At 42.4% G+C, this 15,326-nt stretch overlaps 2 protein-coding genes across 2 annotated transcripts; both read right to left on the bottom strand.

Moving 5' to 3' along the window:
• Window positions 1–1,584: 1,584 nt before the first annotated feature.
• LOC108368207 (uncharacterized) lies at window positions 1,585–2,508 on the bottom strand. Its single transcript, XM_017623005.1, has one exon. The coding sequence runs from the start codon at window positions 2,506–2,508 to the stop codon at window positions 1,585–1,587; it is 924 nt and encodes a 307-aa protein (XP_017478494.1).
• A 1,916-nt stretch (window positions 2,509–4,424) lies between these two features.
• Window positions 4,425–6,995, bottom strand: LOC108368193 (uncharacterized). The gene is made up of 2 exons (XM_017622986.1): window positions 6,105–6,995; window positions 4,425–4,910 (listed from the first exon to the last, which is right to left on the bottom strand). Exons 1-2 carry the CDS (start codon window positions 6,993–6,995, stop codon window positions 4,425–4,427), a joined length of 1,377 nt encoding a protein of 458 aa, XP_017478475.1.
• Between the last annotated feature and the right edge of the window lie 8,331 nt (window positions 6,996–15,326).

The following is a 15,326-nucleotide window of genomic DNA, read 5'->3' as shown; positions in this document are numbered from 1 at the left end:
TATGTTCAAATATCTTTGAACATGTGTGCATACATACATACATCTGCCAGGGTAATAAAACTGAACATAAAAAATACGTACAATAATATTTATTGACACACAGAAAATACAGTCCACTTTAGAATAGAAGATAAGTAAAATACATAAACATGAGAAATTAACAAAAACCCATAAATTGTAAGACATTTCACTGTCAATATTTTGTACAAAACTGAAATAAGAGATCAATGCGTTTATCATTGTAGACAAATATACATACATACATACCTATGCATGCATTAGAAAATGCATTAAATAATATGAATGGAAAATATTTAATAAACAGATTCAGATTCGATCAGAGTCTCAACTAACCACTTCTTCACCGCTTCTCATTTTCTTTTATTTTTATTTTGTATGCGTTACTTCCCCCCACCAGCGGTAAGGGGTAAAACTTTTAATATTGAAAGTACTAACCTCTTATTTTATTAAACTCTACTTCCCCCACCAGTGGTAAGGGGTAGAGAAATTTAAATTAAAAGTATTTGTAGTTCACGCATTGCTGGGAATTACTTGTTACCCCCCATCCGAGGTAAGGAACAAGTGACCCAGCTCTGCTACGAACGGAGCCTTTCTGCATGCTTTCCTATTAGACAGTGCCCGGTTAGGGCCCTCAGGACGTTAGATATATCCTCTCTTCTAAGATAGTATACACTTCGTGACCGCTTCCGGCCCCATTTAAGCCAAGTCCGCCAGGAAATTCGACAAGTCGCACTTTAGCTCCATCTTTCTTCAGCTTAATTGTAAACAAATTCACTAGGTAGCTGCTTGCAAGTGGCAAAAGGCATACCAATATGTTCTTTACCAGGAAGAATCTGCCTGGTCGTGCCTTGCCTTGCTAGTTCATCTGCCATCCAGTTTCCCTCTATGTCCCTGTGACCAGGAACCCAAGTGAGGTGAAGTCTGTTCTGCTGGGCTATCCCTTGTGGATAAGTGCGGCAGTCCAGCGCAATCTTTAAGTGAAACGTGAAAGAGCTCAGAGCTTTGATTGCAGCCTGACTATCACTAAAAATGAAGATGTCCCTTCCCATCATTTCAGTTCCAAATATCTCAGCAGCTTCGGTGATAGCTGAAACTTCAGCTCGGAATACGCTGCAGTAGTCCGGTAACTTAAAATAGATTTTTAGAGGAGTGTTTTGTGAGAAAACGCCGCCTCCTACCTACCGCCGAGTTTTGAACCATATGTATAGATGTCGGATGGAGTGTTGAAATCTTCTTTCCACTCCTCCCTGCTTGGGATTCTTGTGGTGAAGTTGCTTTCCGGAACCGATATCGAAGCTTAGCGGTCTGTGCTGTTCGGAATGAAGCAAAATTCATTTAATATACAAGAGTGTCCCTGGTGAGAACGACGAGGGTAGATACTCAATTTTACAGCAAATGAATTGATATTTATTTAAATTAGGAATGACAGAGTATGATTATGAAAATATAAATTGAAAGTATAAAAGTATTTCTCGATGTTCTTGCTACCGCGGCACGTTTGTTTCTGCCCGAGTCTGTCTACCCACTCGTTGGATTCTGACAGCGGTGTCTGGTTGCCATCGCTTACAGTCGGCTTTCCTGACCTTTCGGAGCGCCCTCGCCCGAAGTGCCGCCCGAAGTGTCGCCCGTAGGGTCATCGTCGTCGAAATCATCAGGTGGTAATGTACACCAAAGTTTTAGCTGACCTGATGCGAATACTGATGTGTAATGGCGTTGCGTTCGCTGGGCATGTGGTAAATCTTCGATCACATACCGGTCGTTTGGAAGGACCTCGCGGATTACGAATGGTCCTTTGTAACGGGGTTCTAATTTCCGGGAGGTACCTGTACTTGTCGGCTCGTTCGTTGTTAGTACTAGGTCACCTTGTTTGTAGATCTTTGGACTAGCATGCCGAGCATCGTATCGTCGTTTAGCTTGCGCTCTCACATCATCGATTCGGGTAGCGGCTGTAGCCCTTAGTTGTTGTAAGTCGGTGTCGGTTAATGTGTCAGCTTGATCATCCTGAAGCGTTTGGATGAGCTGGTTTTGCAATATGTCGCGTGGTGTGTATCCATACAGAAGCTGGCATGGAGTATATCCAGTTGTCTTGTTGGTCATCGTATTGATGCTCCATTGCACCTGGCGTAACTTGTCGTCCCATCGTCTTTCGTTATCGGTAGATAGTAACAACATAGACAAGATGATGCGGTTTGTGCGCTCGGCATGGCCATTTGCACGTGGTGTTCGGACTGCAATAAGAACATGTTTCACGTTGTTGTCTTTACAAAATGTCTGGAAAACTTTCGAAGTAAAAGCAGTTCCTCGGTCGGAGATAATACGACCAGGCATTCCCACGTAGCTTGTTACTTCTTGTAACGTCTGTATAACATATTTGGTGGCAGTGCTTTTCACTGCGCGGATGATGGTAAATTTCGTGAATGAGTCGACGATCACGAATATGTGTTCGTGTCCTTTGGAGTTTCTCGGAAATGGTCCCAGATGATCCATATGAATAGTTGCGAATGGAATCGGCTTAGTGTGGTCGTAGTGGTACTGACCTTCTCGTCGACCACCAGGCGATTTATTTAAAACACATCCGATGCACGATTGAATATAGCTCTTGACGTAGTTCCTCATGCGCGGAAACCAAAACAAATTAAGGATTCGGTCAATAGTTTTATCGACGCTCATGTGACCTGCCCTATCGTGACACTCTTGGAGTACATGGTGTCTAAGCTGTTTTGGAACAACCCATAGTAGTTTATGGTTGCATTTACGGTATAGGCGTCCTAGTTAGATGACGTAATCAGTGTAGTCTGATTTCTTTCCGGTTCGCATCTCGTTGACAATCCGTTTGACGTTGGTATCCTGTAATTGGATGCTGAACAACCAGTCGGCTTCATCGATAATCGTCATGGAGATTTTAAGATCGGCGGTGTCGAGTTCGTGTGCATCTTCGTAGGGGGCGCGGCTTAAAGCGTCCACATGTGCCATTCGGGAACCTGCTCGGTGTATAATCTCGATGTCGAACTCTTGAATCCTCAACCACCATCGGGCGATACGTGGTATCAGCTCTCGTTTTTCCATCGTCGTTTCTAAAGCGCTGCAACTGGTAATCACTTTAATCGTCTTAGCGTAGACGTAGTATTTGAATCTCTCCAACGATTCTACGACTGCCAGAGCTTCAAGCTCATAGCTGTGAAACCGTTTTTCGTTGTCCGTAGTAGAGCGACTGAAATATGCTGACCGTTCTCCAATTGCATTAGCACACTAGCGAGGCCTACAGAGCTGGCGTCCGTGTGCAGCTCGTGTTCGGCTTCTATGCGGTAGCTTACCATTGTCAGCTTCGACGTTAGCGAACGTTTGAGATCGTTGAATGCTGATTCTTGTGGTTGCACCCACTTGAACTTGACGTTTTTGCGTAACAGATTGCGTAGCGGCTCGGAAATTATTGAATATCCGGCGACGAACTTCCGGAAATACCCACTGAGGCCTGAAAACTTGCGTACCTCGGTGACACTTCTAGGTTGCGGAAAACGAGCAATAGCGTTAGTTTTTATTTCGCCGGGGCTGATGCCGGCAGGATGTAGTTGATGTCCCAAAAATATTATCGTCTGCTTGTATAGCTCACACTTGTTGATATTCAATGTGAGTCCACATGTCCGTAGTACTTGAAGTATGCGCGAGAGTTTTGCATACATCTCATCGAAAGAGTTGCTGCCGATTAAAATATCGTCCATGTAGTGGAGCATGTCGCCTTTCTCTACTCGTTTTTGGAGTTCTGCCATAAGTCGATTGAAAATTGCTGGCGCGTTCTTCAGTCCAAACGGCATGCGTTTGAACTCGTAGAGCCCATTGGTGGTGATGAAAGCGGTGAACTTTCGGCTTTCAGGTGCCATTGCTATCTGGTAATAGCCACTGTTTAAATCCAGGGAAGAGAAGAATTTAAATCGTTTTGCTTCGTGTAATCGTTCCTCGATGTTTGGAACAGGAAAATTTTCCTTCTTCATTAGCTTGTTGAGGCGCCGGTAATCGATGCATAGTCGATCACCTCCGCTTTGTTTTTTTAATTACTACGACGGGGCTCGCATATTCTGACGTAGATTTGGTGACGATGTCATGTTGCAACAGCTCGTCGATCATGCTGTTAACAATACTACGTTTCGGCTCTGGAATGCGATACGGTACTTGAGCTACTGTTTGGCTACTCTCAAGTTCGATGCTAGCTTCGACCACGTCCGTTTTACCAATACCGTCTAGTCCAGTAGAGAAAACCTCGGCAAAGTTCTCTAAAAGACCCTGCGTCTTTACCCGTTCAGCTTCGTTGCTGAAATTAGATAAAAGTTTAGAAAATTTGCAATTAGATATTACCGGCTGTTGTATTAATTGTTTGTTTTCGAATATGGTGCGACCACTGTCGATTTTCATCGTTGCACTAGATTATCGTCGGCAATGTAAACTTGTGCCGTGATGACAGCTTCGTCGATGATGATATCTACGATGATAGCTTCGTTGAGTATGCGTACGCCTCCACAAATGCCTTTTATTTTCACACAGCACTTGCGCCTTTCAGCCTTGATTCGTTCGGCTACAGATTCGCGAATGATACTGCATTGGCTTCCAGTATCGACGAAAGCAGTATACGGTTTTGACTGTATATAAATCGTTTTGTTGAAGCACTCGTCACAATTTGTAACGCCAAGTCGTCGTAAATTTGCTGCTTTGTCACAATTTCCATCGTTTGGGTGAACCTTGTTGCATGTTGTACATCGTTGACGTTTCTGCGGTAATGGACACTTATTGGAGAAGTGACCGGCTTCGCTGCAGTTATAGCACTTAAGTTGGGCTCTCGTAGATTCACGCTGCTTAGCTGCTTCGCCCACTTTGGCCTTTTGTTCGTCTCGTTTCACAAATTGTTCATTTTTAGTTTCGTATAATCCTCCACGGTTTACAAAGTAATCTTCGATTGCGTCTCTCATTTGCTTCACCGTTGTTGCTGTTGTTGTAGCGGCTACAACAACCCCGCCCAGATCGGTTGGTATCTCAGTCGTTGTCGTCAAGTTCCACTAACGGCAACCCTAGGAAGCGTGCAGCTTCTGTGGGATCTGTCCACAGGGACAGGGCCGTTAGGGTAGTCGGGTTTTCCGGGCATGCGAAGAGATGGTTCGAGTCATGTGGGGTCTCTCCGCATGCCTGACATTCGTTCGGCACATCCTCATTCAGCCTACTCAAGTAGGAGTTTAACCTGCTGCAGTAGCCGGAGCGAAGTTGAGCAAGTGTAGTGCGTGTCTCCCGAGGCAGATGAAGCTCTGTCTCGTCAATGTCCGGGGGTGGTATGCCTAGAACGGCATTCACAGGTCGAGAGTCTACATAACTCGAGACTGAGTCCCCGTGAATGCCGTTCAGGGCCTGTCTGTACGCTGTCGGGTCCAGAGGTTACTTAATGAACCTCTGGACTTCGTCCGTCAGTTCATATAGATGCCTCCTGACGTGCCTAGGCGAGGGCTCCTCTGCAAGCAGCTGTCTGTTTGGGTGGCCACTTCTGTGGCTCCCGATCAGGAACTGCTTGCAGAGCATTATGTTGTGCTCCCTAACTGGGAGCATTTGCGCCTCGCCGTGCAAGTGATGTTCTGGCGTCATCAGGAGGCATCCCGTCGCTGTCCTAAGTGCCGTATTTTGTCCCGTCTGTAGCTTCGTCCACTGCGTCCTACTATTCCCTGGCGACCACACTGGCGCTGCGTAGTTCAAGACCGGCCGGCCTATTGCCTTGTATGTTGCCAGCAACGTTTCTTTGTCTTTGCCCCAAGTACTGCCGGCTAGCGACTTGAGGACCTTGTTGCGGCTCTGTACTTTATTGACAATAGCGGTTGAGTGCGCAGAGAAAGAGAGCAGGCTGTCGAATGTTACTCCGAGTATTTTGGGGTTATTCACCGTCGGAATTGGTGTGTCATCGACGTGAATCCCCAGCGGTAGCCTGACCTCCTTCGTCCAGGTTGTGAACAGGGTCGCGGAGGATTTCGTAGGGGAGAGGGCTAGACACTTTGCAGTGAAGAAGCGAGAAAGTTCGGAGAGATAGCCGTTTACTTTCGAACACAGGTCATCACCGTATTAAACTTCATTGCTGCAATACTCTGCTGAAGCTCACGATGCTTCAGTCCTACCCTTATGTAACGTATAATAGCGGATTCACTAAGATTGTATCGAACTCCTATTGATGAGACTCGAAAACAATACTCGTTGATACGTTCTTTTGGGCGTCTCGTTGCGTTAGACATCAGAAAATGTATTTCTGCTTCATCGTGCGTTGTACCAAATTCACTTTTTAAAGCGTTTGCAAAATCTGCCCACGTTGTATGTAGAACAGGTGATGCGTCCAACCACATTCTTGCAACCCCGTTGAGTCGCGTATAAATAGCTAACAAAAGAAATTTTTCATCCCATCGATAAGCTTCGATCACTTTATTGACGCGATCAATAAATTGTTCCACCGTAATGCTTTTGTCGCTTATCGGATCAAATTCCGGCAGGGTATTTGCTATTTCTTTTACCGATGCATGACGTGTGTTTATGTTCGTTGAGCTGTATTCGTTCGAGTAAATTCGCGTGGCAGTAATTTCGTTGCTTGCTACAGCACCGCTGTTGCTTACACTTGCGCCGTCGTTATTTGCTACTGCGCTGCTGCCGCTCGCTGGCAGCGATACATTTTGCGCAACGTTTTCCACTTGCGTTGTGCTGGAATTCATGCCGGTGCGTTGTACTTGTAGAAACTGCGTCATCATTTCTCGCAATTGCCTCATCTCCTCCTGAAGCTGTGATACTGTCGCCATATTAGCTCCTTCCTCTGTTGTTTTGGACTCGTGCCAGTCCAACTCTTCGGCGTTCTCGTATTCACACAAACGTTGAATTAACTGGTCCCGTGTGCCTGTCGTTTGCAATTGCCTTTCTCGAAGAAAGAATTTCAATTGATCGACCTTAAATTCGCAAATTTTTGTCATCTTGTTGTATACACGTAGTATTCAATATATGTATCAACACAAAACTTCTCGCTTCACTCGTACGTGTGTCCGTGCACTTCGTTTTACAAACTTGATGCTGCAGGTCTCGTTTTGCATACACCAATTTGCCTTCACTTGTTGCTGGTTTCGTTTTTCGAACCGTCGATTCACGTTGGTTGTCGTTGTTGCATTGAGCGCTTGTTGCTCGTTGCCTTCGTCGTGTCGCCACAGACCGTGCGCTAGCGAACACTTTGTTAGCGAATTACGGGTGAGTTTTGCATGTAAATATGTATGCACATATATACGCACGCGCGTTTACAAACGTTTTACCGAATTAAAATGCGAATTGTAGGCAGAGTGGATTGCGATCTCACTTCTGAACTGAGAACGATGAGGATGGATACTCAATTTTACAGCAAATGAATTGATATTTATTTAAATTAGGAATGACAGAGTATGATTATGAAAATATAAATTGAAAGTATAAAAGTATTTCTCGATGTTCTTGCTACCGCGGCACGTTTGTTTCTGCCCGAGTCTGTCTACCCACTCGTTGGATTCTGACAGCGGTGTCTGGGTTGCCATCGCTTAAACTGGGCTACAGGTTGCCTCTCTTAAGTGAAGAGCAGCGAGCGCTGCTATCTGCTTTCCTAACAAATCCAGTGGGAGAAGATCCAAAATAGTGTTCAGAGCATCGTTTGGCGTAGTTCTGAGCGCTCCGCTTAGGCAGATCATACTGAACCTTTGCACTTTGATGAGAAGCCTGAGGTTGACCTCTTTATCTAACGCAGGCCACCACACGATCACTCCATACTGTAGGATTGGTCTGACGACTGATATAAATATCCAAATCCGGGGACTGAGGCCCCATCCCTATAGCCCATTTGCAACTACAGGGGGCTACGGAAGCCTTCTCATATTGATGAACTATATTTTACTTCCAGCTCAGCTTCTTATCTAAAATAACGCCAAGTTTTTTGTAGCGAGACTTAACCGAAAGCCGTTTAGCTCCGGTGGAGCGACGGAAGGCATTTTATACCTTCTCGTGAAAAGGACGAGGTCTACTTTGCTTGAGCTGACGCTTAGGCCAAAGCGGCTAGACCACTTAGATATATGCAAGCTGGAGAGGTTCCGGGGTTCTCCTGCAGAACATCAAAAATGACGTTCGCGACAGCTGCCTTCACCCACCTCCACTGGTCCTTCGGTATGGACCCGTGCTCGTTGCCTCGGTCCAAAACCCCTATGAAGATTCGGTCCTTCGCATCCTCGCCAAAGCTAGGTTTGCTCATCCAGGAGTGTAGCCGGACTCTTTTGGGTGCAGGAAGTTTTTCCTCCACCGACCTTTCTTCGCTTTGACGGAGGTACCTGATTTTCCACCGAAACGGGTCTTAATAAAAATGCTTGGAGCTACTGCTTGTTTCTTTCGAAGCTTATACATATATTAGTTATAGAAATAAAAAGTAAGCCAGTAAGTAAGTAAAGGCCATCTAAGGCTAAGTATTGTCGTCAAAGTAAGGATTTTATAGTCCAACAGTTGCCTAATTTGAAAATTATTACACATTATTTCAGGCTTTCAACATACATATATATACTCCTATATAGTTAGCTGCCCTTTCGCTAGTTTTTCAAATTCATGCATAAAGCGAGTTTGGTATCATATTATCCGTAACGCGCATGGTGAATTTGTCACGCAACTAAAGGGACCTAAAGTTCTAGGTCGCCTCCGAACGGCAAATAGTTTTTTGAGAAGCGATTTTATGGCAGAAGTACACTCGGAGTTTTTAAAATAGGACGACCGCGAAAAGGAAGTTGCGTCTTCCTAAAATAAAATTGAAAAATTGAATGAAATGGTAACTCTTCTGGCTATGTATTTTTGAGGAAAATTATCCTTTTTGTCTATTTTAATACAAAAATATAGCAAAACGAAGAACAATTTTACATGTCAACAAACAGGAAAAAATTAAACTTAAGCAAAACGGCAATGCTCCCCACACCAACCGACGCGCCGCTACGTTCACGTAGGTGAGCGAAAGTTCCGCAGGGTTTTCACTGCTGCTGCAGCCCGCTTCATTCCAGCACAGTACATTTCGGACCCCCGTCCGAATTTTACCGCTAAAGCGGCTGTTCTAGCAGATGAGCGTGACAACCTTCCGGGATCAGCCGGAAATCTCCGCATCGGGGATCTCAATACGCATATTCGGCAGTTTGTGAGCGTACATAAGCGAAAAAAGTAGGAAGAACATCTGAAGACTTGCAACTTCACCTCTGGTGTGAGTAGGCTTTGGTCAACCGTTAGGTCACTGTCCAATCCGATGAAACGCGACGACAGAGTCGAAATCTTATTCGGCGACCGCGCCTCGTCGGATCCGGAGCGAAACGCGGGCTATTTTTTCCGACAATTCATGCTGCATCCTCTGGCAAACAAAACTAAACGTAGAGTGACCAGAAGACTGCACAAACTGTCAAGGACAAGTGCGCCTCTGCATTTCACTTGCGATGGAGTTCAGGTAGCATCGTTAAAGTAAAAGCCTCTAAAGCCATAAGGGCCGACGAAATATGCATGCTGATTCTGAAAAATTTGGGTTCTGCGAGAGTAAACAACAACCCCTAATGCCATACACGCCTAGATAACACGTGGCCTAAACCGAAACCGCTCCTGTGAGAGAATTGTTCTAGCAGCGTTGGAACTGTCCAAGGCGTTTGACACAGTCAGTCACCCCTCTCTTCCACAGAAACCAAGCGGTGGTCGGCGAATTATCTGAGTTGCCAACACTCGTCAGTAATATTTAAGGCCAGTATGTAGCTCTCAAGAAAAGCAAAAGCTCCATATAAAATGACAAGAAATGGCTAAGAAATTTTCTTTGTAAAATTTTCTAGAGGCAGTACACAGTTCTTAAGGAATTTGCTACGATTTCTACTACGGTTTTCTAAAGTTTTTTTGTGAAAAAGCAGCACAAGGTAACCAATGCTTGCAACAGAAATATATAGCGAGGCAACTGGTTGGTGAAGTATCAGGTCAAAATTCCTTGGACACACACACGAAATAATGAACATTTTTTTATTGACCATTTTCTTGAGAGCTGCATACCAGCCTTTAGAAACAAATTGAGAAAACCCAGGAAAATAAGACAGGACGTTCCACAGGGTGGTGTCCTTTCCTCATTACTCTTCAACTTATATATTTCTAAGCTCCCTTAACCACCAGAGAGAGTGTCGTTTGTCTCTTACAGCCTTATTATCTATCTCGAACGATAGGCTGCACGAAGGAAGAAGGCGAATGCTTAAAAACTAGTCCTGCACAAATATTCTAGCCAGTTTAAATGTAACCGAGACGAGTTCAACGTTCGTAAAGCAAGACCAAAACGAACGATCGAGTTACAAAATTGCAGAATTGCGGGAGATTGCTCGATAATGGCATTTGGGAATGGAATTGATGACTTGTGCTAGAAAGTAAACGGTTACCTGTCCGAGCTTTCTCGCTACTTCACTGTAAGGAGCCTAACCCTCTTCCCTACGAAATCGTCAGCTACCCTTTTCACCACCTGTACGAAAGAGGTCAGACTGCAGCTGGGTATTCACGTCGATGACGTACCAATTCCGATGGTGAATAACCCGAATTTCCTCGGAGTAACGTTCGGCAGTCTGCTCTCTTTCTCCGCGCACACAACTGCAATTGTCAACAAAGTATAGAGCCACAAAAAGCTCCTCAAGTCGCTAGCCGGCAGCACCTGGGGCAAAGACAAATAAACTTTGGTGGCAACATACAAGGAAATTGGCTGACCGATTCTAAATTACGCAACTCCAGTGTGGTCGCCGGGGACCAGTAGGATGCAGTGGATGAAGCTACAAACGACTTAAAATACAAACTCCGGATAGCGACCGGATATCTTCTGGTGTCGCGAAAACATCACCTGCCTGACGAGGCGCAAATGCTCTCCATAAAGCAGCACAACGCAATGCTCTGCAAGCATTTAATAGTAGGGAGCCACAGACTTGGACACCCGAACAGACACTCGCTTGCAGAGCAGCCCTCGCCAAGGCACATCAGAAAGCATCTATACGAACTGGTGGACGAAATGCAGAGGTTCATAAAGAAGCCTCTGAACCCGAGAGCATATCGACAGGCCTTGATGGGCATTCACAGGGAGTCGGTCTTAAGTTACGTAGACTCTAGACCTGTGAACGCCGTTTTGAGCACACAACCACCTGACGTGGACCAGACGGAGCTTCGTCTGCCTCGAAAGACTCGGACCACAATAGCCCAACTTCACTCTGGCTACTGCAGCACGTTGAACTCGTACCTGTAGCCGCTACAACAACAACAACGCACTTTTACTATATTTTACCCATGGTTTCGCGAATATATATTGATTTTTCTATGTGTAACATTTACTGTCGCACGGTGTTATCAATATAATGAGCTAGATGTTTATAAAAACAATATTAAATGCTAACTAAACAAATAAAAATAAATAACTAAATAAATATGAAACACATTCAAAACACACTAAAAAACAAGCTTCAAGAAAGAGAATTTGAGAAAATAATTGAAAGCCAAAAACAATTCTCAAATAAAATCGCAATGGACACATAGCAAACACATTTAAAAAACTCCAGAATCAGATTTCAATGAATGTGACAAAATTTGGCATTAGGTATAACGAAGAATGATTCATAAAGAAAACTTAAATCCAAGTGACACAGAAATATCGGTTGCTACCCTCTTGGCAATAAATTTGCACTGCTTGTTTCAAGAAAGACGTTTTCACCTATCGGATTTATTGCAGATTTGGAACAAGGTATACAAGAGATCGAATACGACAGAGAAAAAGGTATGGTAAGAAGCAATATTGCAGCCAAAATCCATGCGTAATAATAATAATAACTAACGGACAAATAACTAGCAGACAAAGGCAGTAAAACGGTCATGATGTATAGAGAGGATTACAAATCAAAAATGAGTGAATTATTGAGCGACAAAAAATTGTACAAAACTATACGGAATGATCCAACACAACAATTATTAAGAAAAAACAATGCCATTATTGACGACCTTTACAAACAAAAGAAGACCAATGTAAAACAAAAGTTACCGTTGACGTATGCGGCTGCGAATGCACCTAGAATATGTGGTTTCCCAAAATTTCGCAAGCCAAATACACCTCTCAGACCGATATCATCTTCCATAGAAGTACCTTGCTACAAATTATCAAAAATCATTGGCAGTATTTTAAAAAACATTTGGGTGGTTCACAAGGTGTCGTACTTGTCGTATTGTTGTATGTTGTAAAGTTTTTAACGGCTAAATAAATGTTTAGAGGACTTGAAATCACCACCAACTAGTTTTTAATTGTGTGAAATTTCATAATAAGACTTGTATGTTAGCTTGCGAATTCCTTAAATATAGTTTTAGCCGTTTAAAGTTTACGTACGACAGTATACAACACCTTGTGAACTCCCTAATTACATATATCTGTTGGGTATTGAGAATGTGTAAACCTAACGCCTACTCAAAATACTTACATACCTCTATGTACCGAATAATTATTTTACTTACATCATAAGAGTTTTAGACATACTCACCATATTGTCATTCTTACTTATCCCAATAAAGTCGGTCGCAGCTTGAACCTCGTCAATAGAAGACTTACATATTAACTGGCGACGAAGTAAAAATCTTCTTTTCTTCAAAGACCAATAACTAACTAGTACATATGTAAATACATGTGAGAACAGTAAAAAAATATACATATATGTAAATACATGTGAGAACAGTAAAAAAATTTGAAATGAAAGCACATTTATTAGTGACTTTACATTTGTGAAAACTATTGCGACTCATGAGCAATGTATGCACATACATTTCGCTCATTTGCTGCCGTGATAGAAACATTTTAAGACATTAAAATATCGAACAAAAAGGAGTAAAAAAAAACAGTTATAAAAAGATTCAAAATTTACCAAAATCAAAGTCAAACACAACTCAGAAAATGGTACAGTCACAGTGTACCATTCCAGTAACATTTCGCAATTCCTACCAAGCAACGAATCGTGGATTTTATGGAAAGAAAAAATGGAAATTCATTTTGCGGAAATAAACTGCACTGAAGATAACTCGAAAAAGGTCGCTCTTTTAAAAGCAATTGGACCGGCACCGTATGAAGCGTTACACAATTTGTGTAGTCCAGATTCGCCCGTTTCGAAGACATATAAGGAGTTTTGTGATCTTCTTAAAACCCATTATACTCCGCCAACAATAGTTTTCCGCGAGCGTAAAAGTTTTCACTCTGCGGTACAAGGTGAAAACGAAACTGTTTCAGAGTGGCATGCAAGAGTAAAAAAGCTCGCACTCTCTTGTAAATTTGGCGAAAATATTTCAGCTTTTATTTTGGATCGTTTCACAATGGGAATAACTAATAAAATATTTGAGCTATTATGTGAAGAGGACGCAAAAATTACGTGCGAAGAGGCGCTACGTAAAGCGCTCATCACAGAAATGAAAATAATGTCTACAAAAATTGACAATTGTCATGTCAACTACGTCAAAGGCAACAAGGTAAAAAAAGGTAAAGGCAACAACAACAGGTACGGCAGCAGCAGGAACACATCCCGAAGAATCAACAACAGCGATTATTCACAAAAAGAAGGAAACTCCACAAATGAAAAATCAAAGGAATCGAAAGAGGCTTGTTCTCATTGTGGTTGGAGAAACCCTGCGTCAAAAACTTGTCGTTATAAAGACAGTAAATGTCATCATTGTGGCAAAGTAGGGCACTTAGCGTCCATTTGTAGAAGCAAGAAAAATTATGTGAATTATGTATCGAAATCCGATTTGAGTGATGAAAGTATAGATGAAAGCAATTTTAACAATTTTTCTATTTTCAGCATAAATCATGACCGTGACGATTCAACTGAACTCTACAGTGTATCAATAAAAATTGATGCAAAATCATATGATGTCATAAGAGACTCTGGCGCACCATGCTGTTTAGTGTCGAAATCATTTATCGAAAACTTGAACAAAAAAGTAAGTCTTTTTCCGTGCACTGATCCATATGTAGATTACAATGGAAACAAAATAAAAGTATTAGGTGAATATTACGAATCTATTGAATGTAATGGAATGAAGAAAAGAGTTAAGCTCGTAGTTACGAACAATGAAAACAGTCCTTTGTTTGGTAGAAATTTTTTAAGAAAATTTAAATTTCAACTCGTTCAAGTGAATTCAGTCAACATTTCTTGCCGATCTTCCAAAATTATTGATCAACTCAAAAATGAGTTTTCAGAGGTTTCTGACGGTGGATTAGGCTGTTATAAATTCGGAAAAATTTCACTACCAATTGATAATGAATCAAAACCAATATTTTTTAAGCCGCGCCCAGTGCCATTGGCGTGGAAATGCACAATCGAAAAAAACCTTAGAGAGTTAATTGTAAATGATGTTTTGGAGCCCGTAGACCATTCGGAATGGGGGACACCACTAGTTCCTATCTTAAAACCTAATGGGGAGCTAAGAATCTGCGGCGACTACAAAGTTACCATAAATAAATTTCTTTTCAACTTTAAGTACCCATTACCATTGATTGATGAAATATTTGCGTCACTTCTAGGAGGAGAACTTTTCTCGAAGCTTGATTTGTCTGCTGCAGACAATCAACTCGTCGTTGATGAAAAATCTCAACTTTTGTGTACATGGTTGACACATATAGGGACATTCAAGATGAAGCGGTAAAGCCAGCAGCCGCAATTTTCCAAAAAACTATGGAAAATGTATTACGAGATATTCCATTCGTGGTTGTGTATCAAGATGACATAACCGTACCTGGAAAGGACATGTCCCAACACATTTTCAATTTGAAATTGATCTTAAGCAAGTTACAACAAGCTGGTCTTAAACTGAATTTGTCAAAATGCGAATTCTTCAAAGAAAAAAATTTCTTACTTAGGCTTTACCATTGACAAAAATGGTCTTTACAAAAATAAAGACAGAATAGAATCAGTTTTGAAGGCACCGGTTCCAAAGAATGTCTCAGAGCTTCGAGCGTTCTTAGGCATGGTAAACTATTATGCAAAATTCATCGATAAATTTGCGGACAAGTTGATCCCATTGTACAAACTTTTACAAAAAAATTTAGCTTTTCATTGGTCAATAGATTGTCAAGCAGCTTATGATCAAATGAAAAAGGATATAACATCAGACAAAGTTTTAGTACATTTCAACCCAAGACTACCAATATATTTGACAACAGATGCTTCCAATCACGCCATTGCTGGTGTACTCTCTCATGAGTTTCCAAACAAAGAACTTAAGCCAGTTGCGTTTGTTTCTCG

Source organism: Rhagoletis zephyria, unplaced genomic scaffold, assembly GCF_001687245.7.
Source record: "Rhagoletis zephyria isolate East Lansing unplaced genomic scaffold, Rhagoletis_zephyria_1.1 Rzeph_scaffold_00050, whole genome shotgun sequence".
Lineage (NCBI taxonomy): Eukaryota > Metazoa > Arthropoda > Insecta > Diptera > Tephritidae > Rhagoletis > Rhagoletis zephyria.
Note: the sequence above shows the minus strand (reverse complement) of the source record. Positions and strands in the feature narration are given on the sequence as shown.

What these genes read in the sequence shown, in the direction of transcription:
- LOC108368193 (XM_017622986.1), bottom strand. Translation starts at nt 6,995, where the DNA reads ATGACAAAAATTTGCGAATTTAAGGTCGATCAATTGAAATTCTTTCTT. An exon ending in CAGCAATGAAGTTTAATACG is followed by an intron (nt 4,911 to 6,104) that starts GTGATGACCTGT and finishes AATGAACAATTT; the next exon opens with GTGAAACGAGACGAACAAAA.
- LOC108368207 (XM_017623005.1), bottom strand. Translation starts at nt 2,508, where the DNA reads ATGGATCATCTGGGACCATTTCCGAGAAACTCCAAAGGACACGAACAC.